The sequence below is a fragment of the Tenrec ecaudatus genome, chromosome 4 (assembly GCF_050624435.1).
Source record: "Tenrec ecaudatus isolate mTenEca1 chromosome 4, mTenEca1.hap1, whole genome shotgun sequence".
NCBI classification, from domain to species: domain Eukaryota; kingdom Metazoa; phylum Chordata; class Mammalia; order Afrosoricida; family Tenrecidae; genus Tenrec; species Tenrec ecaudatus.
In genome coordinates this window covers 49,656,410-49,681,781 of record NC_134533.1, presented here as the reverse complement: position 1 = coordinate 49,681,781, position 25,372 = coordinate 49,656,410, and the positions used below count along the sequence as shown (strand labels likewise).

At 43.8% G+C, this 25,372-nt stretch overlaps 1 protein-coding gene across 1 annotated transcript in view; it reads left to right on the top strand.

The window, feature by feature from the left end:
• NELL1 (neural EGFL like 1) overlaps nt 1-25,372 on the top strand; it is a 989,599-nt gene that overhangs the window by 613,304 nt on the left and 350,923 nt on the right. Inside the window, exon 14 of the mRNA XM_075547696.1 lies at nt 5,431-5,553. Coding sequence (XP_075403811.1) covers nt 5,431-5,553 — 123 coding nt within the window. The remainder of the gene's footprint in view (nt 1-5,430; nt 5,554-25,372) is intronic.

Genomic DNA, 25,372 nt, shown 5'->3' with positions numbered 1-25,372 from the left:
CAACTTAGTCTTCAAAGTAACATCCTTGCTCCCCAATGCTCTAAAGAGGTCTTGTGCAGCACATTCAGCTAATGCAGTATGTCTTTTGAGCTCTTGACGGCTGCTTCCACAAGCATTGATTGATGGGCCAAGCAAGACAAAATCCACAGTTAATGATGGTCTACACAGTCAGATGCCTTTGCATAGTCAGTGAAACACAAGTAGCTTTCTGGTCTCCTCTGCTTTGAGCCAACCTCCACCTGACATCGGCAATGTCTACGTCCTCTTCTGAATCCAGCCTGAACTCTTGGCAGTTCCCTATCAATGAACTGCTGCAACCATTGTTGGATGTTATCAAGCAAAAGTGTACTTGTGTGCACAATTAATGATATCATTGTATAGTTGGAGCATTCTGTTGGGTCACCTTTCTTTGGAATAGACACAAAAATGGATTGCTTCCGGTCAATTGGTTAAGTTGCTGTGTTCCAAATTCCCCAGTATAGACCAGTGAGTGCTTCCAGTGCTTCAGCTTGCTGAAACGTTTCAATGGGAATTCAGTGAATCCTGGAGTTTTGTTTTTGGCTAATACTTTCAATGCAGGCTGAACGCCCTTAAGCATCTTGGTTCTTGCTCATATGTATCTCCTGGAACATTGGCTAGTTCTTTTTGATAGAGTGACTCTGTGTCTTCTTACCATCTCCTCCTGAGGCTTCCTCCATCATGCAATATTTTGCCTATAGAATCTTTCAAGTTTGAAACTCGAGGCTGGCTTTTTTTTTTGTTGAGTTCTTTCTATTTCAGACAGATTGAGCGTGTCCTTTTGGTTTTGTAATTCTAGGTCCCTGCACATTTCATGATCACATTTGGTTTTGTCTTCTATTTATTATTATTATTGTCATTATTTACATTCTGTATTTTCATTGCTATCTTATTCACATAGCATGCATTTCCATAGTTCCGTCATTTAATCACATCAAGAATTGTATAATCATAACCACAATCAGTTTTGGCACATTTTGGCTTTGTCTTCTTGAGCTGCTCTTTGAAATTTTCTACTGAGTTCCCTGGCGTCTTTTCTTCCATTTGCTTTAGCTAACTTTCAGTCTCTTCTGATGGCCACCTTGATCTTTCCTTTCTCTCCGAATGACCTTTGGTTTTCTTCATGGATGATGAAATCATTCGTGCACATGCATGTTCATGCACATACACACATGTCAACTTTAAGTTAAACAATAAATAATCTTGGGAGGGTGTTTTTCTTCTCGCTGCTGTAATGAAATTATAAGGAAATCAGGGAATGGATCCTCTCTGTCTCTATTATCGCTCTGCAACTCTGTGGGGATACTACTCTGCCCACTCCCTGGGGTCATTGCGCAACATACGCGAAAAACTACGTGGAGCAAAAGTAAAAGTCCAACCAACCAGACTGAAAACATGGGACATTTTCAGCCTTACTTGGAGTTGCTATTTGACTAGATTGTTGTGTCCGTACTTTGCTGAGGAAAGCAGTGTGTTCGTGGAGAGTGACTATTGAGGCCATGTGTCTGTTAGAGACAGGTTAGTAGCGTCTGTCTGAGCCATTTCTTGGAAGGGAAAGAAAGAAGGGTACAGGACCAAGGTAGTGATCACAGTGTTTGATCAGGGCTCAGTGAATATTAACCAGCATAAGACTAGTAAGAATTATTATTAATAAGGCAGAGACAGCCTGACACTGAAATCTCTACCTTCTGTCCCAAGACATTTGCGTTTCCAAATATTCTATACTTATGTTACAAAGTCTAGTCAAGTCTGCTAATAAGTCCCCAGAGGGCATACCTCTCCACTTTAGGCCTCAACCAAAAGGCGTTCAGCTCAAGCTCTGTGGGTCAGCAAACCCAGCAGTGGGAAAGACATGCCCACAGGCACCCACTCCAGTAAGCCTCAGCTGAGGGCACTCAGTAACACGTCCACAGGTCAGTAAGTCCGATTTCCCCAATTCAGTGCCCAAATGCACTCCACAAACCAGCCTCTAGCACAGAAACACTCGTCTTTACTTGCTCCTTGGGTCAGGAAGTCCACACTCCATTCTAAACTCTGGCTCCTGGCCCTGCTGCTGCCCTGATGGTATAGCTGTCTTCATGCTCCACGAGGTTCACTGCCCAAGGATCGTGGGCCCAGAGAGTGCGCTCCATCTCTAGCTCTTGCTAGTACTGAGGGCCTTCTTCCTGCTTCCCAGAGGGCTCATCGTGTCCACTCCACGGCAGGACGGACTGCTAGGGAACCTTGTTTGCAGTTACAGGTGAAAACTACCAGTGTCTTCCCCGTCCCCTCATTGGCCCTTCCAGAAAAGGTGCTTTGGTGGGAGTTTGAGACTTTGGCTAGAAGACCCACATGAAATAATTCCCTGCCCCGCAGAAGGCCAAGGCATTCATGAAAAACCTTCAGATAACACAGTCATATTCTGATAGGATTACCTCCAGAAAGGAAGCTTTGGTGATGCAATGGTTAGGTTCTTGGCAGCTAACCTAAAGGCCGGTGATTGGAATTTACCAGTGTCCCCAGAGGAGAAAACTTAGCTATCTGCTTCCATGAAGATGAAAAGCAACTTCCAATCAAGTCAATTCTGACTGGCAGCTATCCTCTAGGACAGAATCGAGCCGCCTCATACAGTGTTTGAGACAAAACCTCATCTTTCTCCATCAGCCTCAACATCCTCCATCAGAGCGGCTGATGGAGTTAAACCACCAACCTTCCATGAGCAGCCCGACTCCTAACCCACTGCACTACTGGGGCTCCTTTCATTAAAGATTAAGAACTAGGACACCCTATGGGGCAGCTCTGCTTTGCACATAATTGCATGTTCCCGCCCGTCACTATGAGTGGAGATCAACTCAAGGGCACAGAACAACGTCTCCAAAGAGGTAACCACTACTCCATTTTAAAGAGATTCCAATATGCCTGGAGTTCCTGGGGTCTAGAGAGCAATTGTGGATGGTTTCATAGCAGGAAGCTAAAGTGGAAGTGATGTTCAGCAGGGACGTACATATTTCAGTCGCAGTGCACAAGGATATTTTAGGTCAGGAGATAGAAATGGAAAAGATAGAAAGGTAGACATGAGCTTGGACATTTGTTTTCAAGAATGTCAGGAGCTAAATTTGGGTACATATTGATGGACCAAACTTTGGAGATTTCCCAGAAAATGTCTCCATGCTGTTCATATGCCCGGAGTGCTCTTCATGGGCAACCGGCTGAGGAAAGAATGCCCATTCTTCAAGGATCAGTGTGGATGCCACCTCTTGCAGACAGTCTTCTCTCTCCACCCCGTCAGAGTTTGCGGCCCGTGAACCCTCAATCCCGTTTACCTTCGTTTCTTTTATCTCCCGTGACCAGACACACACCCGCTTACTTGGATCATTCGGGGTTATAGCGGTTTTCTCAGTGTAATCATTAGCAGAGAGAGCCCGCTTCCCCTCGAAAACATGTCTTGTTTATTTGATCAAATATAAGGTCACCTGCTTACAACCGTTGTCGCTTCTCCCTCGTGTTCCAATCAGTTACAGAGTGAGGTCTGGTGGCCCCTATTAAAATGTTCCCGAGAGCAGAGAGTACATCTATTCATATTCCCAGTAGAGACCTTAATAATTATTTACTCAGTGGCTTTAAGTAGAAGATTAGAAACCGTCAGAGTCTAAGATTTAGATTTCCTTGTGCCCCTGGCATTGCCTGGTATTGCACCTGCTCCTACCAGGTGCTTGCTAGGTCTATAGATTTGGCTCGGCACCCACAGCATTATTGTGTCACTTCTGGAGTGTGCTGGTGATGATGTCAGCACAGACTAGGAGCAGGTCCTCATAAATCTCCCCTTCCCTTCTCACTGCTTGATGACCTGTGCAAGGTTTTCATCGACACTTTCGATGGGTCTTAAGGCCTACAAAAATATTTCCTTTGTAAAATCCACGGTGTTAAGTCAAGAGTCAGATTTGTTTGCATTTTATTATAATGTAATCGCATGTTGAGTGACTAACATCCTACTCTGCAAGATTGGACCATTCTCATTACAAGGTCCCTGTTAGGAAATACAAAATAAAAATTGATGAAGATGGATGATATTTCCATTGATGGGTGCTTTGCTTTACCAGCTCATTTAACAACAAATACTAGGCTTTAGTTTCATAGCAATTAGTGTTATTCCTGGGGGATTTCTAACTGGGATTTCCACTCATCTCCTGTTGCCTTCTGTGATGCAAAGAGCCCAACTCAGTGGTCGTTGTTAACATTTCTCAGGAGTTCTATTGGCAGAAGTGAGAGGGACTCAGTTAGCTAAACTAACCCCTCGGCTTATTTACAGAAGAGTCATTTGGGTAGCCCCGTAGCTTCAGGATATTGAGAGAAAGGCATACTAAACTGGGAAATCTTGGTGTTAACTTTGAATTTTGCCAGTTCATTTGGCAGTGTTAGATCAATTTCCCCTTACTCTCTCTTATGGATTAAGACTGCCCTGGGGAAATAAAGAAAAAAATGCCCCAATTATTTGAGTATACATACTGTATATATTTGTGTATAAGCTGAGTTTCTCAGCACATTTTTGTGGTAAATTTAAGTGCCTTGGCTGATACTCGGGTCGGCTTATCCTCGAGTATATATGGTATGTGTGTATGAATATAGAGTGTCTATAGATATGTGTATCTATATTACAACTCATCAGGCATCAGCCAGAGGCTGACTTCCAAACACTGTGAAAGTGAACTGCACAGACATTTTGAGTCGACTTACTGACGACCCCTGAACAGCCCTGGGGGTCAGTCTCTTCATGCTCACGGCACTGTGCGGGGCTTGCTCCTCCTCCCTGGGGCTGGCCGACTGCTCTAGAAAGAGCCTTTGTTCAGTGTCCCTGTGGCAAGACCATAGTCGGAATTTCTTTAAAATCAAACGAGCTAAAAGCTTTGGTGTAAAGAAGCCATAGAGTTTCTTTCATGGATGTGGTTCTTTTAGTTCCTCTTATCCTTCAGGGGGGTTTCCTCCTTCATCACTGTGGATGCTTTGGGTCACTTGCGTTTGGGTTGTGGGGTGCTGTCTTGGACATTGCAGGGTGCTCCACAGCCTCCCTGACCGCCACTCACTTCTCTAGCACTACCCCCCACCCCAAGTCGCGGCGAGGGAAATAGTTTCAGACGGTGCCCCATGTCCATCTAGGTGGAGAACTGCTTCTTCAGAGCCTCTGCAGAGACCCTTGGAGAAGGTGGTGTGGCAACCGGCTAAAATCAGCAGAAGCGACTGTAAAGCCAAGTGGGAAGAGCTACATCTAGCTTTTTGAGTTGTTGAGGTTTGAACAACTCTGAGTCTGACTGCACACTAGAAAAGGCCAGGCCTGCAGCAAGTATTCACTGTCGATTGTGGTGGGTTGTGTTGAAGCTAACTTATCCATCATCCGTAACCCCAAGCCTCTCCTTTTCTCTCTCGCCCTGAAAACAGAGCACGATGAATGTGGCAGCGGGCAGCACAACTGCGACCGGAACGCCATCTGCACCAACACAGTGCAGGGACACAGCTGCACCTGCAAGCCGGGCTACGTGGGGAACGGGACCATCTGCAGAGGTAGGCAGATCATGGAGAGAGGGCTGTGCCCGCCGCCCTACCTGGACTCTGTCCCCACATGGCAGATCCTCTTCCCTGAGCCTGCCCGGGGCTTCTGCTGCTGGTCCGTCAGTGTTCAACAGAGGAAGAAAAATGCTTTGGGTCTAGCATTTGTGTTTGACAAAAAGCAAGGGGGGTGGGGGCGGAGGGTGGCATGAGAGCAGGTCTAATGGCAAAGGTGGACTCTTCTTTCCTCTGATCCAACCATTTGCAGCATTATTGTTTCTTCATAGAACCCCAGAAATAACCAAAGCACCATCACTAATGAAAGGCTGAAGAAATCCTAGTGGCAGAGTGGTTTCAGCTTAGCTGCTAAGCCAAAGGTTGCTAACCCAGTGGCTCTGCAGGAGAAAGACCTAGAAAATACTTCCATGAAGTACAGCAGCCTGGAAAACCCTCCCTGTAGGGCAGTTGTCCTCCGTCACATGGCATCTCTGAGTCCGAATCGACTCAGGAGCACACAGTGGCAATGCCACTTGAGGCCCCCTCCTAGTGGCCCTCGGTTGGGTTTGCATGGCTGTCACTCTTTCTTGGAGCAGGCAGCCTTACTTTTCCCCATAGAGAAGCTGGTGGGCTTGAGTTGCTGACCTTGCACTTCATAGTCCCGTACCTAACCCACAGTGCCAGAGTTTCTAATAAGAATGATGTAAAACCTAAATTTATGTTGACACTTATTGAATAGAGTAGCATGCAGCCATTGGAAGTTCCCTCTGTTTACCCAGAGGACAAGGGAGGACACGGTTCCTGGCCACTGGCAAGGTGTCTAGTGGGGAGCGTAAGGGTGCACAGCTTCCTTGTGGGTGTGGGCATGGTTTGGCCGATTACAAGCCAGGGTTCTGGCTTTTCTCTGCACTTAGCATCAGATTTAGAATCCTCCTACTGGCTCAGGGGGGCATCCAGAAACTGGCTGCTGGTTCCCCTCCATCCGAGGGCTCCTGGCTCTATCTCCCACTTTCTCACTTCACTAGTTCCTGCTGTACCTCCAACATGCCCACCGCTTTCCTGCCGTAGGGACTTTGTGCTTGGGAACACATAAGCCTCAATGCTCCTTTCCCTCCTGTTTCCGTCCCATGCCGCCACCCCCCCCCCCGACACACAACAATACAAGGCTTTCTTTGACCATCCTACATGTTTAATCTCCTACCCTTCCTGCATTCCCGTCACAAATGTGACTCGGCAGAACTTTACATGTTTATGTATTTGTCTCTTGGGTGTCTGAGTCACACTCAGACTGGAGCTTCAGGAGAGCAATCATTTGATTGTGTCTGCGTACTCTGACCCCAGAGTGGTGGGCCACATTCATGTCGGCATTCACTAAATATGTTTTAGCTACCTAAATCAGCCAAAAATAAAAAATATACACAATCCCATTGTAAAGGAGACACCATAACCCAAACCAGTAAATTTTAACAAATTGGAAACAATAAAATGAAACCAAAATAGACTAAAATCTATTGTCTAAAATTCTTCCCCAGGCTCATGTATGAAAATCCTCTCCAAGATACCTGAGGCATTTTTTAAAATAAGAAAAACATTATAAAATCAAGTTGTAGAGCAATAATATTGGATCATCAAACATCAGATTTATTATTTACAAAAACTTGTACCCATATTTATGCAAATGTGTAGGAATTGGAAACCTGCTTGCTATTGCCCTTGGGGACAGTATGCTACAAAAGAGCATTCAGTTATTGCTATGAATTCTCTGTCATTGCATCTCTTACTGTGGGAATTTATGCAGGTGCGATTCCTGTGATTTTTAGATTCCATGGGGCAAACAAACTTGTGCTTAGTGTTTAGAAGAAGGCTGAGCATATTCCCAAAGCGAAACACAAACATTCCTGTGTTTTCACAGATTATCAAGCCCACTGCTGCATGCTAATGCCTAAATCAGAACCACAACAGAGGGATTTGCACTTCATGGGTTTGTCCCCCCCCCCCCGGAATTACAGTACCTCATAAAGTAATATTAATTGCCCTTGTTCAGGGAGTCTTTGTTTGCCACATCATCTCATGCAGTTTTCATAAGTGTGTCTTTATTACCTTTGTGGAGTTTGAAAATCCAGCTATAAAAAAATATATGAGTACAAATAATGTTGCGTGTGTCCACAGACACTGAAGAAGAAATTCATTTTCCCACTGAGGCTATGAATTGGAGAAAGGAAAAATTTACAAAGTAATCCCCCTGGTCAGTAGTGTTGGTCTCAAGGAGATAGGGAACAGAATCCTGTTATATGAATGCGCCTTGGACAACAAGGTGGCGCAGTTGAAGAATTGAACAAAGGCCTTAGAGAGCTTAAGATATGGGCCTGGTTTTATTACAGAGTGCTGTAACTTTTATAGTGTTTCCTATCAAATTATTTAGTACTTTTTCCAGTGTTTTATCTGACCATGTTGCCAGAAGGCTACTGGGTGGTTAAAATGAGTTGCTCATCAACAGTTCGTGGTTCCAGAAAGAAGTCCTTTGAATCTGCTTCTAGACAGATAATAGCCAAGAAAGCCCCATGGGGCCTTCCTACTCTGTAACACCCTGGGTCACCATGAGTGGGGACTGTGTGTGTGTGTGTGTGTGTGTGTGTGTGTGTGGTGTGTTTTGATTATTGGGGAAAAAGTATGGAGATATATGGTGTAATGTTTACTTGTTGGGCTACTAACCTCAAGATCAGCAGTTCAAAACCATCAACCTCTCCTTGGGAGAAAGAGAGGGCTTTCTACTCCTGTAGATTCACAGTCTCAGAAGCCCACAGGAGCAGTTCTCTCCTGTCCTACAGTGTCGCTATGAGTCTGAATGGATGTGATGGCAGTGAGTGTGATTGATACATACATCTAGATTAGTGTGTCTAAAACTATAAAATGTTAGACCCAGCGAAGGCACGGGTGTTCCAGTGGTGACCATAATGATGCCCATGAGAAGGGGTATCTAAGTTCAGGTCAGCCTGAACCTCAGCCTTCTGCCTGAAATACCCCAAGGTGTCTTAGTTTTAGATGTAAATAATAGCTAGCTTTGCCATCCACAGCTGAAAAATTTGCCACCAGAGTGGGGCAAGGAGAACTAAGTGAGCTAATTCTTTTTATGTCCTTCCTTATACACATGGTGGTAGACATAGAACTGACCGGATCCGAGTAGAAATACGCACTGCCAACCCTCCCATCCATAAGCATGCCTCTGGGCAACAGATTCTGAAATAATACTGATTGGTGTGAAGATTGTCAGATGGGGTTTCCTGGAGATTGATGCCCATGTGAGTTTGATCTTCACGTGGATGAGACGTGCCTGGTCGGCCGCCACAAAGCAAAGGCAAGACACCTGTTTAAGGGTTTTCAGTATGTTTGCTCATTAGTTCAACGCATAGCCGGGAAAGGCTGATATTTATTATATTATTATATTTCACAGGTAGCTGTTGGAGACGAGGCAGTTGACTTCGAAATAATATAAGGCAGAATCGTGGAACCGTTTGCCATCTTTTACCTCTTCCTTCTCTGGTTCTTCTGTTTTATTCCTTTCTCCTTCCCTTGCCACTGCCGCTGCTGCTGCTGCTTTCTCCTCCTCCTCTTTCTTTGCTGTCCACCATTTACCTAGCTTTTCCTTTTTTATTTCTTATGGTATCCTCAGTAGAGACTGAAGAGAAAGCCAAAAAGGAAGAGAGAGTCCCCCCATAGTCTATATCGATTGTTTTATTTTGCTTACACTTTCGATCCGCTGAACATACTTTTGAAACTATGCAACATCTGTTACTACATATTGTGGCATTTGGGGTTGAATTGAGAAAATGCAGGCACATGATTTGAAATCGGGTGTGCATAACCTGACAGAAGGGCTGGAGATTTCTGTAGAAGCGTGTCTGTCTGCTTTCCCCATCCTGCATTCCTGCTGGAGCCAAAGGTGGCCTCTCATCGGGCAGCCGAACAAAGGCACCTTCGCTCTTGCCTCTCATTAAGGCTGCAGAAGACGCAGTGCTCTTTGGAAGCAGTCTTGCCTAATGACTGATCACACTGACCTTTTCCCCATCAGCATACAGTAAGTGTGGGGTCTTTGTCTGGAGCAGAGTGTGGGCCACCAAAGGAGCAAAGGTGAATGACACAAGGCCTCCGGAGATTTCACCATGGAGTTTTAGAGAAAGATGGAACAAACACCCCCTTGAACACTTTACAAAATGTCACCATCTCCTGTGAAAGAGACTTATCAAAGAAATCCCTAAAATATAGAGCCATGCGAGGCTACATGTTTTAGTTAGGACTCCTTTGGGCCCAAATAATAGACATCTCATGGCATGCCTAGCCATATAATTCGCAGGTCTCAGAGAAAAATGAAAATTGGGGACTCTTTGTTTAAAACCAGGGGGAAAAATACTAGAGTAGGGAATTTTTTCCCCTTTCTTTTCACTTGATTGTCTCTCGTCCTGCCATACTATTTTCTTATTTGCTGTTTAATGTCGCTGCCGTGGCCCTGGACATACTCTGGCCACAAGTGCAGAACCTCGTAGGTGCTTCAGAGCTCCTTCATGGACTGGCCCGGGGCGGCATCCGGCCCAGGACACAGCAGCATCAATGCTCCTCCATGCTTATCCCCAGGCTGAGAACCCACTGCACACTGGCTTCTGGGAGGAGCCTCGGTTGCAAATGAGTGCGGTGATTTCAGTAAGATCTGGTCCCTTTGAAGTTCCGGAGCATAGGTGAGCCTCCATTCTCAGGTACTTTAGAATCCTGCTTGGTGTGGGAAGTCATTCATTATGAGTGTGTTGGCAATGACTGCAATGGGATGCTGGGTAAACTGTGCCAGAAAGACCGGCAGCTGGGAGCAGAAGGCAGGGGAGGGCAGGAGAGAGCCAGAAAGATGAATGTGACAGCGAATGTGAAAGGAGTAAAGGAAAACCCAAATTAGATCGCCAAACTAAACATCTCGTGTCCCTGGATGTTGTTGGAAACTCCTGTTTGCCATAGGAAAAAGGGAGAGGGAGACTACAGAACTAAGGTGTTCCAGTCACGTAGGACTGAAGGTGCTAAACTTGATAAACTCTTGGGCTATGGATCAAAGAAGAGATTTGACCATTTTGAAGCAAAAGCAGGGGAATTTGGAATGCCTTTGGCTAAAGTACTTCCAGCACAGGAGACATTGTTTTAATACAGTGGTTCTCAACCTGTGGGTCGCGACCTTTTTGGGGGTCGAATGACCCTTTCACATGGGTTGCCCAATTCATAACAGTAGCAAAATTACAGTTATGAAATAGCAATGAAAATAATTTTATGGTTGGGGGTCGCCACAACATGAGGAACTGTATTAAAGGGTCGTGGTATTAGGAAGGTTGAGAGCCACTGGTTTACAACATAGCTAATGTAATGTGGAAGAACTCAGGAAAGGACTAATCTAAGACAGCCTTTAGGTGCCTGGGAAAGATGCTGGGGAGCAGGAGGAGGGACGTGGCTAACTGACATTACAGGATGATTGACCCATTTAGAACGAGGCCCAATTGTAAAAGCACACTCACGGTTGATAAATAGGAATCCTGAGTACATTTCTGAGAGTGCACATCTGGTTAGAGTGCAGTCTCATAACATCTCAAGAAAAGATTTTCAACTGTCCCCCAAGCGAGATTGATTTCTGGAGTGAGAGGAGGACACAGTCAGGCAGAGGGGGCTCAGGACCAGACTCATTCAATAGAAAGCCTCTTTGCAGCCATCGTGACTGCTGCTTCCAGCTGCCGGGGCTACACGGGAACATTCCGAGGCGTGTCTCTTTGACTCTGTCTTTAGGGTTTACTCTGAATGAGACTGAGAGAACCAGACCACCTTAGATCACTGTCAGAATTGTCGCTCTTATTTATTTACTTTTTTTTACTATTAGATCATAAAACAGAAATGAAAAGAAAGGATTGGTGTAAGCGTGGATGATAAAAGCCTTTTCTCTTCTGTTTAGCTAGTTGCCAGGCAGAGCTCTTGCAGTGTACCATAACATTCTGTGCTCAGGATCTCCACAGAACTGGCCTCGCTGTTCTCTCTCTCTCTCTCTCTTCACACACACACACACACACACACACACACACACACACACACACAAAGGAATCAGCTCATGCAATGTTGGAAGCTGGAAAGTGAAAATCTGTAGATCAGGCAGTAGGGAATTCTGATGTCTTATGCCCTAAATTAATACATCAGAGTCTGGAAATTCCAGCCTGCTATCTATGTTAGAGTCTTGAATTAGAATTCTTTTCTCACGGGAAGCTGAAAGCCTTCACCTGAATGGATGAAGCCCACCCACCTAGTGGGTGGGTAACCTGCTCTACCGAAGTCTATGATTAAAAAGTTAAGCACATACCTCCATCTATAGCTATATCTAGATGAATATTTGACCAAACAACTGGGCACTACAGCCTAGCCAAGTCGGCAAAAATTCCTTGTCAGAATTATAAGCAATAGTTTCCATTAATATATAGAATCATAATGTTATGCTTCAAATCTGTTTAGACCCAAGGAGTGAGCTATTGAAGGATGGGATTTTAAAATTATATCCTTTTTAAAAAAAGCCAATTTCAACTGAGCAAACTCAGTATCTTTTAGCCAGGCACTCAGGCCCCATCCAACACTTTGAGTCATCTCTCTGCCAATCTCATTTCACCTTGCTACCTTACCTGGAACACTTACAAATTACAAAGCCATTCTCCCAGTCAGACAGGTCAGGTGACCTATGCCTCCTTTCTGCCCTTGGGAATTTGTATTGTGCTGGTGTCTCCCTTGCCCTTCTCCTGTTCTTCTAATCAAGATTCTTCTCAATCTCACAGTCCAACGTGAATCTCATTTTTCCTTCCTATTTTGAGTCAGAATAAATTGTTCTCTTCACAGTTCAGCCTATGGGATTCCATTTACTCAGTTTTGTTCAACTTAGATTTTGAGAGATCCCTTTCCCTTAATGATATAACATCTATATCTCATGAGTGCTCAAGAAATAAATTTACTACAAAATGAGAGTTGGCCAGTCATTAGACAAAATAAGCTATGTTCTTGTAGTTTAACATCATGCTGGATTCTACACCAGCAATCTGAAAAAAATCAAAGAACATTAAAAACTTAAAGCCAATATTTATAGAAAGCCATCAATGGATCCTGCTATCTAACTTCAAAAACATGATCGGTGGCATATATGAAGATTGTTCATGTCAGGTTTCTCATTTTAAAAATGAACATTTTTCCTTTGATTTCTGTTTATTTAGTGTTTTTTAATCAACCTCTCAAAGGATAGATTGGAACACAGTGGGGTAAGCATGGGGCTGCTCACTGCAGGCTGGTGGTTTCAGTGAAAGCCGGTGTGGTGTCTGTGAGTTACCATCAACTCAATGGCAGTAGGATTAACCTTTGAGGATTTCATTTTACTTGGATCTACAATACCCTTGGAAGCAGGAGCCAAGAAATAAAATGTTGAACTACATTGGGCAAATGTACTACAAAAGATTCTTTTTTGTTTTTAAGTGTGAAAATACAAAAGCAAAGTCATCGCTTGGAGAATAAAATGCTTGGATGAAGGGTAGACTGAGGGAAGAGGCACGTTCAGCAGTAAAAGACTACATGGCTTTGCTATGGCTCTGCTAGTGCAAAGGAACCGAGCCTTGATATTTGCGACCATCTCAGAGTCTGCGAAAGATGGACAACGAATCAGGAAGAAGAATGGATGCTTTTGAGTTGTGGTATTATGAATTTTGATCATGGCATGGGCTGCCAGAACGCAAAATCTGTTGTGGAAGAACTATGGCCAGAATGCTCCTTAGTAGTAAAAATGGTGAAGTGTCACCTCATGCACCCGGGCAGTTTCTGGAGCAGTTTCTGGAGCAGCCTTAGTGTGGTCCAGTAGAGAGTAAGTGCTGAAGGGGAAAGCCGTGCACAGGATGGACTGGCAAGTGGCTGCCACAATGGACGCACGCATAGCAACAACCCTGGGGAGGGGACAGGGCTGGACAGCGCTCCGTCCATTGTCCATAAGCGCCTATGAGTTGACACCAATTTGACCGCAAATAACAGTCAACCAGTTTTTCACTAAGTCTGTCAAACTCATCGCAATTTGCTCCTTACCACCTTCCTGGATATGATACTAGAGGCAAATTAGAAGATGAAGTCTTAAGGAATATGGATTTGATGTGAGGAGATGAGACAATATAATATCATAACTTCTATGTTCTTAATGAAGTGTCAGAGACGGTCACTTGGAAGAGTGAGGCAGAGTGAGAAGGTTGGGTGGGGATGCTGGCATCACAGGGAAGGGTTCGAGGAGAAGGGGGCGTGAGCATCCTCTTTAGTAAATAGAATTAAGTGGAGAGGGACAGGTTGTGCGGGTGATGATAGGAGCTTCCAAGGAGAAAAGGACTCTGCTGGGAAAAGGGAATCTAGAATGGAAAAGAAAATGGTGATCCAAGAATATCCACTCGTTTCTCTGAGGTGCAGAGTGTGTAAAAGAACATGGAAACTCTGTCTGAGGTAGCTGCAGAGACTCACAAGTATCAATTAAGATGGAACATTTACAATACCGATGGGAGAAGATGTTGCTTTTAGAAGAGAATTCTGACATAGCCGTTAAGTGCCTGGGCTTTGGAGGTAGATAGGTTGGGTCCAAATGCCAGTGCTTTCATTTATTAGCAATGCAACCTGGTGTAACTTCCTGAATTCTCTGAACTTCCATCTGTGAAACATAACTACAAGCCCATGTTCTTTAACAAACAACGGAATATTTAATGGGCTTAAGTTTTCCGATCATGCCAGACTTAATCTCCCTTATTTAAAGCCACTGTCATATTTTATGAACATAATTATGTATCTGCATGCTGTAATCCTTTATATCCTTGCTTAATCTTGTGATTGGATTGGGGATGCCTTCACAATGTCCTGGAGTCTGCATAGACCATTGACGGTAGTACCCATGTACTTGTAGCGGATTGGTAAGCTCAGTACAGATCTGTTGGAACAAAATGAAAATGTGAAACTCTGAGCTTCATGGTCTGAGATCGCACCATGCACGCTGACTCCTTCTCGCCTCTGAGTGTGGCATGTATTATTAGTAACACACTGTCGTCCATACTGTAACTTAGCTCACTATGATGAACAGGGAAATTCGCTATTGTTTGTTCCATTCAAATCCCATGTCTCTCGTAGAATTGTTGGAAAGGCTGGAGTGTCAGTCACTTGAACTCAGGACCACTATGTTCCCTAGGCTGGAATTTAGCTCTACTACTGCATGTGGAGGGGCAGCGAAAAATGAGGAAGGCCCTCGTTGTGACGGACGGACACAGTGGCTGCTTCGTTGGGCTCAGGCACAGGAACAGTGGTGAGGGAGCAGGAGAGTGCAGTATTGCTTTCTGTTGTGCACACAGTCGCTATGGGTAGGAGTCAACTTGTTGGCACTGAACAACAACTGCTTGTTGCAAGGAACTCCGGTGCTTTAGCAAGTTAGGTGTTGGGCTGCTAACCAAAGCCACCAGTGCCCCTGGAGGAGAAAGAGGAGGCTTTCTGCTCCCACGAACATGTAAGCCTTAGACACCGACAGAGGCCATTCTATTCGGTCCTATGGTGTCACTATGAGTCAGAATCAACTAGATGTGGTAGTCTGTGCAAAGCCACTTGTGGGAGTTTGGGGATACCATTGCACCTCTTCAGGTTTGCATAGGTAGACGATATATGTGAGATAGTGTGAGGATCGTTTGTTATCGTTAGGTGCCTCCAAGTGCGTTCCCACTCATAGTGACCCCATGTGCAATAGAATAAAGCACTCAGTCGTCCTGCCCTCGCCCCAGGATTGTGCTGTTTGAGCTGATTGCTGCAGCCAGTCCATCAGTCATCTTGTAGAGGGTCTTCCTCTTTTTCACTGCCTTTCCACTTTACCGAGCAGGATGTCCTTTTCCTAGTCTCTCTCGATAATCTCTGCAAAGCACGCGAGACAAAGTCTTCATGCTCTCACTTCTTAGGAGCATTTGGGCTGTACTTCTTCCAAGAGAGTTTGTTCTTCTTGCGGGCCATGGTGGGTCCACTAGTCTTCACCATTTGCATCATGATACTTGACTCTACTTAGTCTTATTTTGAGAGCTTTCTGACCAGAGGGTCCCTTCTTCCAGGACTATGTCTAACAAGGTTCCACTGCGATGCATCAGGAGTTCAGTGGCCAATCCTCAAAAGCGTATGACCTATTTCTTTTCTGTAGTCTGTTCTTAGTCTGCAAGCTCTACTGAAATCTGTTCATCTTGGGCATCACTGCTGGCATTTGAAATACTGGTGGCATAGTTTCTGGCATCATAGAAACATGGAAGCCACCCAGTGTGACAAGGAAACAAACAAGAGATGGTGAGGTTCATAGCACTGCCTAAATCCAGGACTCTCTGAGACCATCATAGCCTACTCCAGTGCTATAGGAGACTTTGCTCATAATTGTAGGGGCCGAAGATGGCAACAAGCATAGAATGTTGCTCTGCTGACCTGCAGAACTACAGATCTCAGGGTTCTCCCTACGCCTGAGTTCAGGAAGTCCAGGAGGTTAGGGTCTGTGTTATGCTGGAATACAGGACCAAGATCTCTATGACCAGCCAAATAGACCCTCTTCCTCATAGAAGCAGAGAAAGAAGGCAACATAAAATAAGCTTTTCACGTAAAAGGAAATAGAGGAAAGAACTAGGAGGAAAAAGACCTTTATAGAAGTATAAATATAGGCATGTACATATGTAAATATGTTTAAATATAATTATAGAGATATAAGTCTATGTACATATATTCATATGTGAAGTATTAAGACAGCAGAGGGACATTGGGTCTCTACTTAAGTACTCCCTCAATGCAATAATGCTTTGTTCTAATAACCTAGCATTCTGTTATGCTCACTTCCCCAACACAATTGCTTAAGGCAAAATGGGTGTGTAAACAGATATGGTGAAGAAAGCTGATGGTACCTGCTTTTAAAAGGCTTGAAGTTAAACAAGAGGGCATCTAACAGGGAAGCAACAAAGCCCACATGGAAGAGGAACACCAACACATGTGATGATGAGGTGTTGACGGGATCTTGTATGAGGTATCAGAAGACCCAAAATAAACAACCACATCTATGCAAATGAGCTGGGTCATAGTAGACACCCAAGGCCCATCTGTAGACAATTGACATCCCTTCACAGAAGGGTCACAAGGAAGGGATAAGACAACCAGGGTGCAGTATAGCACCAACGAAATACTCAGCATTCCTCTAGTTCTTTAATGCTTCACCTGCACTATCATGACCCAGTTCTGCCTTATAAATCCAGCTAGACTAGAGCGTATACACTGCTACACATAAGAGCTTGCGACACACAATGTAGGACAGATAAAACCCTCAGGAACAACAATGGGAGTAGCAATACCATAAGGGTGGGAGAAGGGTCGGTGAACTAATTGAAATGCCCGATGTATTAATCCTCACACACACACATACACACACACACACACAATCCCCTGAGGGGGATGAATAAGAGAAACATGGGTGAAGGGAGACAGTGGTCAGTGTAAGATATGAAAATAATACTATGTAATTTTTCAAAGGTTCATAAGAGTGGGTGGGTATAGGAGGGAGGGAAAAAAGAGGAGTGGGTACCAAGAGCTCAAGTAGAAAGGAAATGTTTCTACTTGAAAATGATGACAACATTATGTACAAATGTGCATGATACAATTGATGTATAGATCATTAGAAGAGCTGTAAGAGCCCCCAATAAAATGATTTATATAAAAAATAATCTTTCCAATATAGAGTTGACCCTTGCAGGATAGGGATTGGAACTTTGTGTTGTCATCAGCGTCCTCGAGTATTTTCAAGTGTACACTGAAAAGCTGCCCTATGCTAACCGTAACCATCTGAGCATCCAGGTCTCCTGTACAGAGACGACCCGTCCACATCGCTGTGATGAGCATCACATGGCATTTTAAGCAGATACTCACAAAACTTGAGTCTCCACACCACAATAGCAACCGGAAAACATCTGTATGTAAGAGCATCTGCACAATTCAAACCCACACTGGTCAAGGTCAACTGTGATTTCCTATTAATAGCTGGAAAAGAGGGCATGGTACAGACTAACATTCCTCAATACTCAAATCCTAGGAGCGCTCCTCTGCTTTAGCCCCATTGCTATCCTCTTTTGAAAAGTAGATGGGTAGTAATGTTATCATGAGCATTGATTATAACACCAGCAGTGTTAAAATAACTCTGTGCCATTTTGCAATTTCACTGCCCTACAAATGCTTACCCAGAAACACTGACACTTAATTTTGATGGAGAGATATTTGTTGTAGTTCTAACGAATGGGCAATTTCTAATATTGAGTAAACCTAAGGCAAGTAAGAGTCTTCAGGCCCTTGGAATATTTCAGTGCTATGAAAATAAAACGTGTCTGAAACTAGAAGATGAAATTACATGCCAAGAGACATCATTGTACCTTGGCACGAGGGAGAATTGCAGATGGCCACCTCGGCTGTAGTGCTTACTAATGTCTTGAAGCCAGCAAGAGTTCATTACCATAACTGGGGCAAGGAAAGTACACTTGGAAGGTCCATGATACCAGGGCTTAAAACTGGGTCATTCAGAACCAACCCCTGCCCAAAATGTAATTTCCACCCCAGATATACTGAATCAGAATATAATTTTTAACAATCCCCAGGTGATTCTTACAGATCCCCTTGTTGTTCTTATGTATCCTTGGGGATCTTATTACAATAGGCATTCTGATTCAGTATATCTGGGGTGGAAATGTAAATTCTCAACAGGGCCTTGAAGTGGTGGTATATCGGTTCAAAGCCCTGTGATTTTGGTTTAACAAGGCAGACCTGGATATGGTCTTTTCATTGCCTTTACTAGTCTTTTCCTTCAAGTGCATTTCTAATAGATTAAAAGAGTCTTGGATGCACTTAAAGCACTTGCCATCACTTACCAAAGTCAATGCCTATCTTTAAAAGTTTGCAGCCCAGTAGACAGTAACTACATCTCTAGAGGCTTAAAGGAAACAGGATAAACCAGCCTCTGGCTCAGAGGGAGTGGAACCTGACACTTAAAACAAGTGCTGATTCTTTTGAGTGCATTTTGAGGTGGCACTTTGGTGAGTTACATAGAAGTTTGCTATGTGTCATTGTCACATCGGAAATGACTCAGGAGATTAGCAGAGCTATATAAATATATATCAGTCGATTTTAGATTAAAACAGGCAACTGAACATTGACTTTCTGTTGAGCAATCAAAATAAGACTGTCTTTCATTCCTAAGGAACGATTCTCAATGGACCAGCAGACTTCCTTTAAGTAACCTTGTAAAAATGGCATAGCCAATCTTGGCTATGTGCTGAATCATGAGATCATTTGGTGAGCAGTTATTTTGAAAAGTATTAAAAATATTATTAACAACTGACAATTTTATGGAGAGCTAGTCAGCTACAGATACCATTTATATATCGACTCAGGTTATGTGCAAGGAGTGTGTGGTAGTTACATAATCTGGTGTAATTTGAGACTATCAAGAGTGGAGTTTAGCCTGTCAATCAGGTCGCAGCTTGATGACTTCATTTGGGGGTGCTATATAAATAACTCACTGGAGGCCAGACCCACATTCTCCCTGTGACACAATACTGTTGACAAGCATCATAGAGCCAGAGCCCTGGAGCTGGAGGAGCCACGTGAAGACTCCCATCAGGGCTGAGTTGCTTCTACTGCCACTGGACCCACAGGACTTTCTACCCATTGGCCTGTGATCTTCCTGCATTTGGCGGCATTGCATGTGTTACGTGAGTCAGAAGAGGAATTTATAAATTGATATCAGACATATGGGCCAATATCAGACTTATGGACATGATATGAATTGGGCTGAGATGGTTTTTTTTTAAGATCATTTTATTGGGGGCTCTTACAGCTCTTATCACAGTCCATACATCAATTGTATCAAGCATATTTGTCCATATGTTGCCATCATTTCCTAAACATTTACTTTCTATCTGAGCTCATGGTATCAGCTCCTCTGTTAACTTCCCTCCCATTCACGTGATCCCCTTGATAAATTCTAAATTATTATTTTCATATCTTACACCAACTGCTGTCTCCCTTTCCCCATGGATTCTTCCCATCCCCCCCCCCCCTCTCCTCACCTTCCTCCTACCCTCCTGATGTCACTACTCCTATTTCTGTTCCTGAGGGGTTTATGTAACCTGGATTCTGTGTGCCCTGAGCTCTTCTCTGTATCTGTGTACATGCTCCGGCCTAGTCTGCAGAAAGGCAGGACTGGGGTCATGATAGTGGGGGTGAGGAACCCTTAAAGAACCAGAGGAGTATTGTATGTTTCTCAATGGATGTGTTTTGTTTGGTTTTCTTAGTTACTTAGAAACTATTTTCTTCTTCTTTTAAATCATTTTTTGGAGTCTCATACAGCTTTTATCACAATCCATCCATCCATCAATTGTGTCAAGCACATTTGCACATACGTTGCCATCATCATTTTCAAAACATTTTCTCAACGAATATTTTAAGAGATGAGTTTCTTCACCTTTAAGCAGATGTATGCAGTTTGTTTTGAAGTGTTCGTTATTCACCCTAATCTGTCCTTTCCCATTATCTTTACTCTATGGGACTGGGATAATCTTTCTCTAATTGCTTAGGCACTAGGCTGAACATTATTGTATTACAGTAACCCTTATTCAGTAACGTCGTTCATTCTGCCATCTTAACAAAAGGCCAAGAGAAAGGGATAGTAGGTAGTGGGCACCTGTGCTAAGGTTCCTGCAACTTCAACAAGAGATACACTAGGAAAAAAAAAAGAACTTAACTGCTGACAGCAGTAGCACAGAACACAGAACTGCTTTCATTTTCTCACCTATCAAAATCATGCCAATTAAAAAAAATCATGTCAATTCTAGCTCCCTGTTAAAATTAAAGAAGTACTATACCAGCAGTTGAAATCCATTGACAGAGAATATTTTAATGGTCCAAAAATCACCCATGCCACTGACTCCAAAAGCTATCCTTCAGACCATTGCTAATCTGTTTCAAAGTTTATACTCACCAGGAAAAATGTGAATAGCAACAACAATGTAACTACTTTTCTTATGGCTAGTTTTATGCAATCTAAATTCTTTCCTTCATTCTGAGTATATGTTTTTCCTTGTGTGTGTGCACAGTAAAATGTCCCATCTGTTGGAGTAAGATGATGAAGTTCTTATTGTCTTGTAGATCCAAATAGATGCATGTCATTCTTGTTGTTAGATATTATCGAGTCAGTTCCGGCTCATAGTAATAGAACAAAACCCTGCCTGGTCCTGCACCTTCCTTGTAATCATTGCTGTTTGTCTACACTGTGTCAATCCACCTCTTTTTCACTGATGTCACTATTCCACCAAGCATGATGTCCATATCCAGGTACTGTTCCCTCCTGATAACAAGTCCAAAATCCAGAAGGTGAAAGGTCACCTTCTAAGAAGCATTCTGGCTGTATTTCTTTGAAGACAGGTTTGTTTCTTCCCATTGCAGCCCGGGGCATTCAGTATTCCTCACCCACACGTCAACCTAAAGGCATTTCCCCTTGGGTTTCCCTTCTCCCCGGCTCAGCTTTCACATGCACGGGAGGCACCTGAAAATACCAGGGCATGATCGGTATGCTCACCTTAGCCCTCAAAGTAGCATCTTTGCTTTGTAATATTTTGAAGGGGTTCTTCATTTGTCTCTTTTTTACCGGTCCTTCCTTGGGCATTGGTTGTGAATCCAAATAAATTGAAAATGACAGTGTCAGTCTTTTATTGCACATTACATGGGTCCAGGTGTGAGGATTTTTATTTTCTTTCGCCTGAGGGAGGTGTAATCCATATTGCAGTAAGTAGTCTGATCTTCTTCAGCAAATGCTCCAGGTCCTTTCACTTTCAGTGTATCACAGGTTGTTCATATGAACGCGGCAACTTTGTGTTGTCCAGGAGACCAGGGAGTGGAGTAGACAGGACTGATCTGTAAAATCCAAACATCCATGAATTACGAACCAATTAAAGCCAACTCCAGACAAGTACTGGGCTACTTCCCTACACAAGCATCAGCTTGTATATCTCGAGATGTTTTCTTAATATATAATTGTCCTTTGATATGAATTTCTCTCTTATCCACATATGAGTGTCTATGAATTTGTTTCTCTAGTCATCCCAGACTAACACAGAGTGTTTACTCCAAGTACCCTGGTTAAAAATATCAAAACCAAGCTCAAAGCCATTGAGTCTTTTCTGTCTCATTGGAATCCTATAGGACATGGTTGTCAACCTTCCTAATGCTGCGACCCTTTAATACAGTTCCTCAAGTTGCGGTAACCCCCAGCCATAACATTATTTTTGTTGCTACTTCATACCTGTAATTTTGCTACTGTTATGAATTGGATAACCCCTGTGAAAGGGTCGTTCAATTTCCACCCCCCCCAAGGGGTCATGACCCACAGGTTGAGAACTACTATTGGACAAAGTCGAATGACCCATATTGGCTTCTAAGGCTATAAATCTTTGTGAGCACAGAGAGCCTCAACTTTCCCCCAAGGAGCATCTGGTGGGTTCAAAGGGCTAACTTTGCAGTCTGCAGGCCAACTCATAACGCACCATGCCATCAGGGCTGTGGCGGGTGCCTTATTAAGCAAGGTTCATTTAAATAGGTCTTCTCTCTTTATGGCTTTTGTGTTATGGGTGCTGCATAGTCAGGAGCCCAGGCCAGGTGCTTTTGCTGCGTCTGTCTGCTCAACGTGCTCGTTTGATATTATTTTATGGACCTCACGAAGGCAAGATAGGGTCAGTTGAAAGCATATTTACAAATATTGTGCAAATGTAAACATCATGTTGGGGTCATGCTGCTGTCGTCCTTCCTCAGTGGGGCTGAACCAGGACTGCTTTCCTGCCTCAGTTCCCTGAGCTTTGCTAACAGTTGTGTAAAGGTTGGTCCTTAAAATACAGCCACCTTCCCACTTAAACTGAAATCAGCACCTAGTTTCTAGTTCTTTTGCATTGCCGTCTCATTTACAGTTACATGTTTACTTACCAAGCGCTTTAGTCTGAGTTCTCCAGAGTGGCGTGACCCATGGAGCAGACAGACAAATCTCCTCTAGAGATTGACTTCAAAGACATGGCTGGCCTGAGTGTGCGAGCGGGTGAAGGAGGCAGTCTGAAGACTCTGACAGAGAGGGAGGAAGAGAAAAAGAGAGAGGGGGAAAGGGAGAGGGTCTTGCAGGAGCCTCCTTTCAAATGCTAGAGGCAGGCCGCACCCCCAATGACACTTCCTTTCCACCTCATTGACTGACCACATCCCACATGTCAGAGAGAAGAGCCCATTGGATCACACGCTGCAAGCGCAAGTAGTCCAAGATCTGCCGAACCACTGAGAATCCTGGCCTAGCCACCCTCACGCATGACTATTCCTTGCACCAAAGATCTGAGGTGTGCCTTGTCCCGTTGGTGACCTCCCCTTGCTCTGATGCTAATAAGCATGATGACATTTTCAATTTTCTTCTCACCTTCCACTCCTAGATAAGAATCTGTTAGCATAAACTTGCTAGCATATGTGGAACTGCGTGTGTACAATAAGGACATGCTGGTTGTTGCTATACGTGTTAGAGTATAGCTTATAAGCCCAATGTTTCAGTGTGTCCGTGCGAAAATTCGTACCTCTCCCTCACAGCATTGTCCATTAAGATTTGGTGTAAGTTAGGGGTTCTGCTCTACATAGCAACACTGGAACCTGGCCACCGTCAGATTCCTAGAATCCACACCACTTGGTCAGCAAATAGGACAAGAGATTGGGGAATCTATCGGGGCAGGATTTTATGGGCCAGCCACGGAAGAATGACACAGTCAGATTGGCTCACATTACAGTGGCCAGAACTCAGTCCATGGCTGTGCCTATGCCTAGCTGTAGGGCAGACAAGCTGTGCGCCCAGGAACAAGGTGGACAGGAAAGTCGCTGCTCTCAGCAAGCACGGCAGTCCCTGCTCTGCTGCTGCTGGAAGTGAAATTCTAAGTGACTACAAGTCATGGCAGTATTGTTAAGAGAGACTTCGTGTCTCCAGAGTTCAAAGAGTCTTCTAGTTGAGTGAACTCATTTCTTCCAGCCATGTCATCACCACTTCTGTCTGGCTTCATTACAATTTAAGACGGTTTGCTTTCTATCCAAGCTTCTGATCTTGTCTGGTTGAAGGACAATTGACAAACTGCTCCATAGGTTACTTGGGAGTAGTGCAAAGAACTTGGAATCATGCACTATCTCTTCAATGGGATTGACTGCTGGTGACATCGCTCAGTGCCACTCCACCTAAGCCCTCGACTTATCCCAGTTCTGTCACTGAGTAACCAAATCTCACTTGATGATATTTATCTTGCAGTGAGGGATCCTTTCTTCCACAACTGGGCACTTGGTCATTTTTATACCTGGAACAGAGAAGCCATGTACTGATATTCTTCTGTCTTGTTTTGGTGTCACCTTACTCATTTGGAGATGAGTTCTTTTGACAGATTTTTGATCTTTTTATTGAAGTTTAACTGCAAGTTTACAAAGCAAATTGGTTTTACGTTAAATAATTCATATGCCTTACGCTTGGTGTTTGATCCCCACAGTGCAATACCCTCTTCCTATTTCCTCTCTGTGTTTACTACTTGCCTCTCTATCCCATCCCTGCCCTCAGACCTTCATCCCTGGGGAAATGCTGCCTTTTCATTTGCTGTGGTTGATTGTTCTACCAAGGATGTACCTTCCTGGTGTTACTGTTCACTTTGTACGTCTTTCTATTGTTGGGCTTATACTTGATCCAAGCGGGGAAGTTCACTTCCAGGCCTGAAGGTACCTAAGGACCAGAGTCTCAGGAGTTTGTTCCACCAGCCTCCGGTAAAGCAGTGAGCTTGACCTTTTCTATGATTTTGAGTTTGGCTCACGTTTTTCTCCCACTCAGGGCAGGATCTTTTATTGCAATCCGTTTCGGATTAGTCAGCAGTGCTGACTGGGCACCAGGAATTCTTTTAGCCTCAGGTTCCTGGAGGCTGGAGTTTATGAACTAGGGATAAGGCAAATGATTCACGTTTATTTTCACATCTAATTTGACTCTTTTAAGTTTGAATAAAATAATTTAAAGTAATTTCATTGTAGATAGACTATAATAATTTGTACATTAAATATTTTCTTTATATAAATGGTTGAATAGTTGAGAGAATAATATTTTACAGTTCTCTGTAATGTGGACTGTTTGGGGCATTATGGCAAAATAAGACTGGAAATAGTATGGAGTCCAGCCTTCTAGTCTGTGCAAAACCAGGAAGGCTCTTTGAGTTCTAGATGGGAGATTTCTTTCTTAAACCTCTTAGGAAACAAAGTCTGGGATCATTACTTAGAATATCTCTTTGAAGATTAATATAAAACAAGGTGCAGTGAGTTTCTTTGAATGGGACCTGCCTGGTAGCGGACAGAGCAATACACAGATGCATATATGCACATGTATGCACAGGCGTGGTCTGAAATTCTTGGGTGAGTTAAAGCTCTAGAATAACACTCTCTGATTCAGCGATAATGGGAGCCACATATGTGATTTGACATTTTCTAGAAGTCACCCCCATAAAGGTGAAAGAAATGGGCTTCACACATGTCAATTCAAACTACGTATGTTTTTAATGCCCAGCTGAGGTGAGGACCTGTGTCTAGTGTGTATCGAAGCAGTGCTAAGGTCTGCAGAACAACCAAGCACTGCTGCCTTCACGTGGATTCTGATGCACAGGGCAGCGTAGAACTGTTCCCTATGATGTTGAAGCTGTAAATGTGT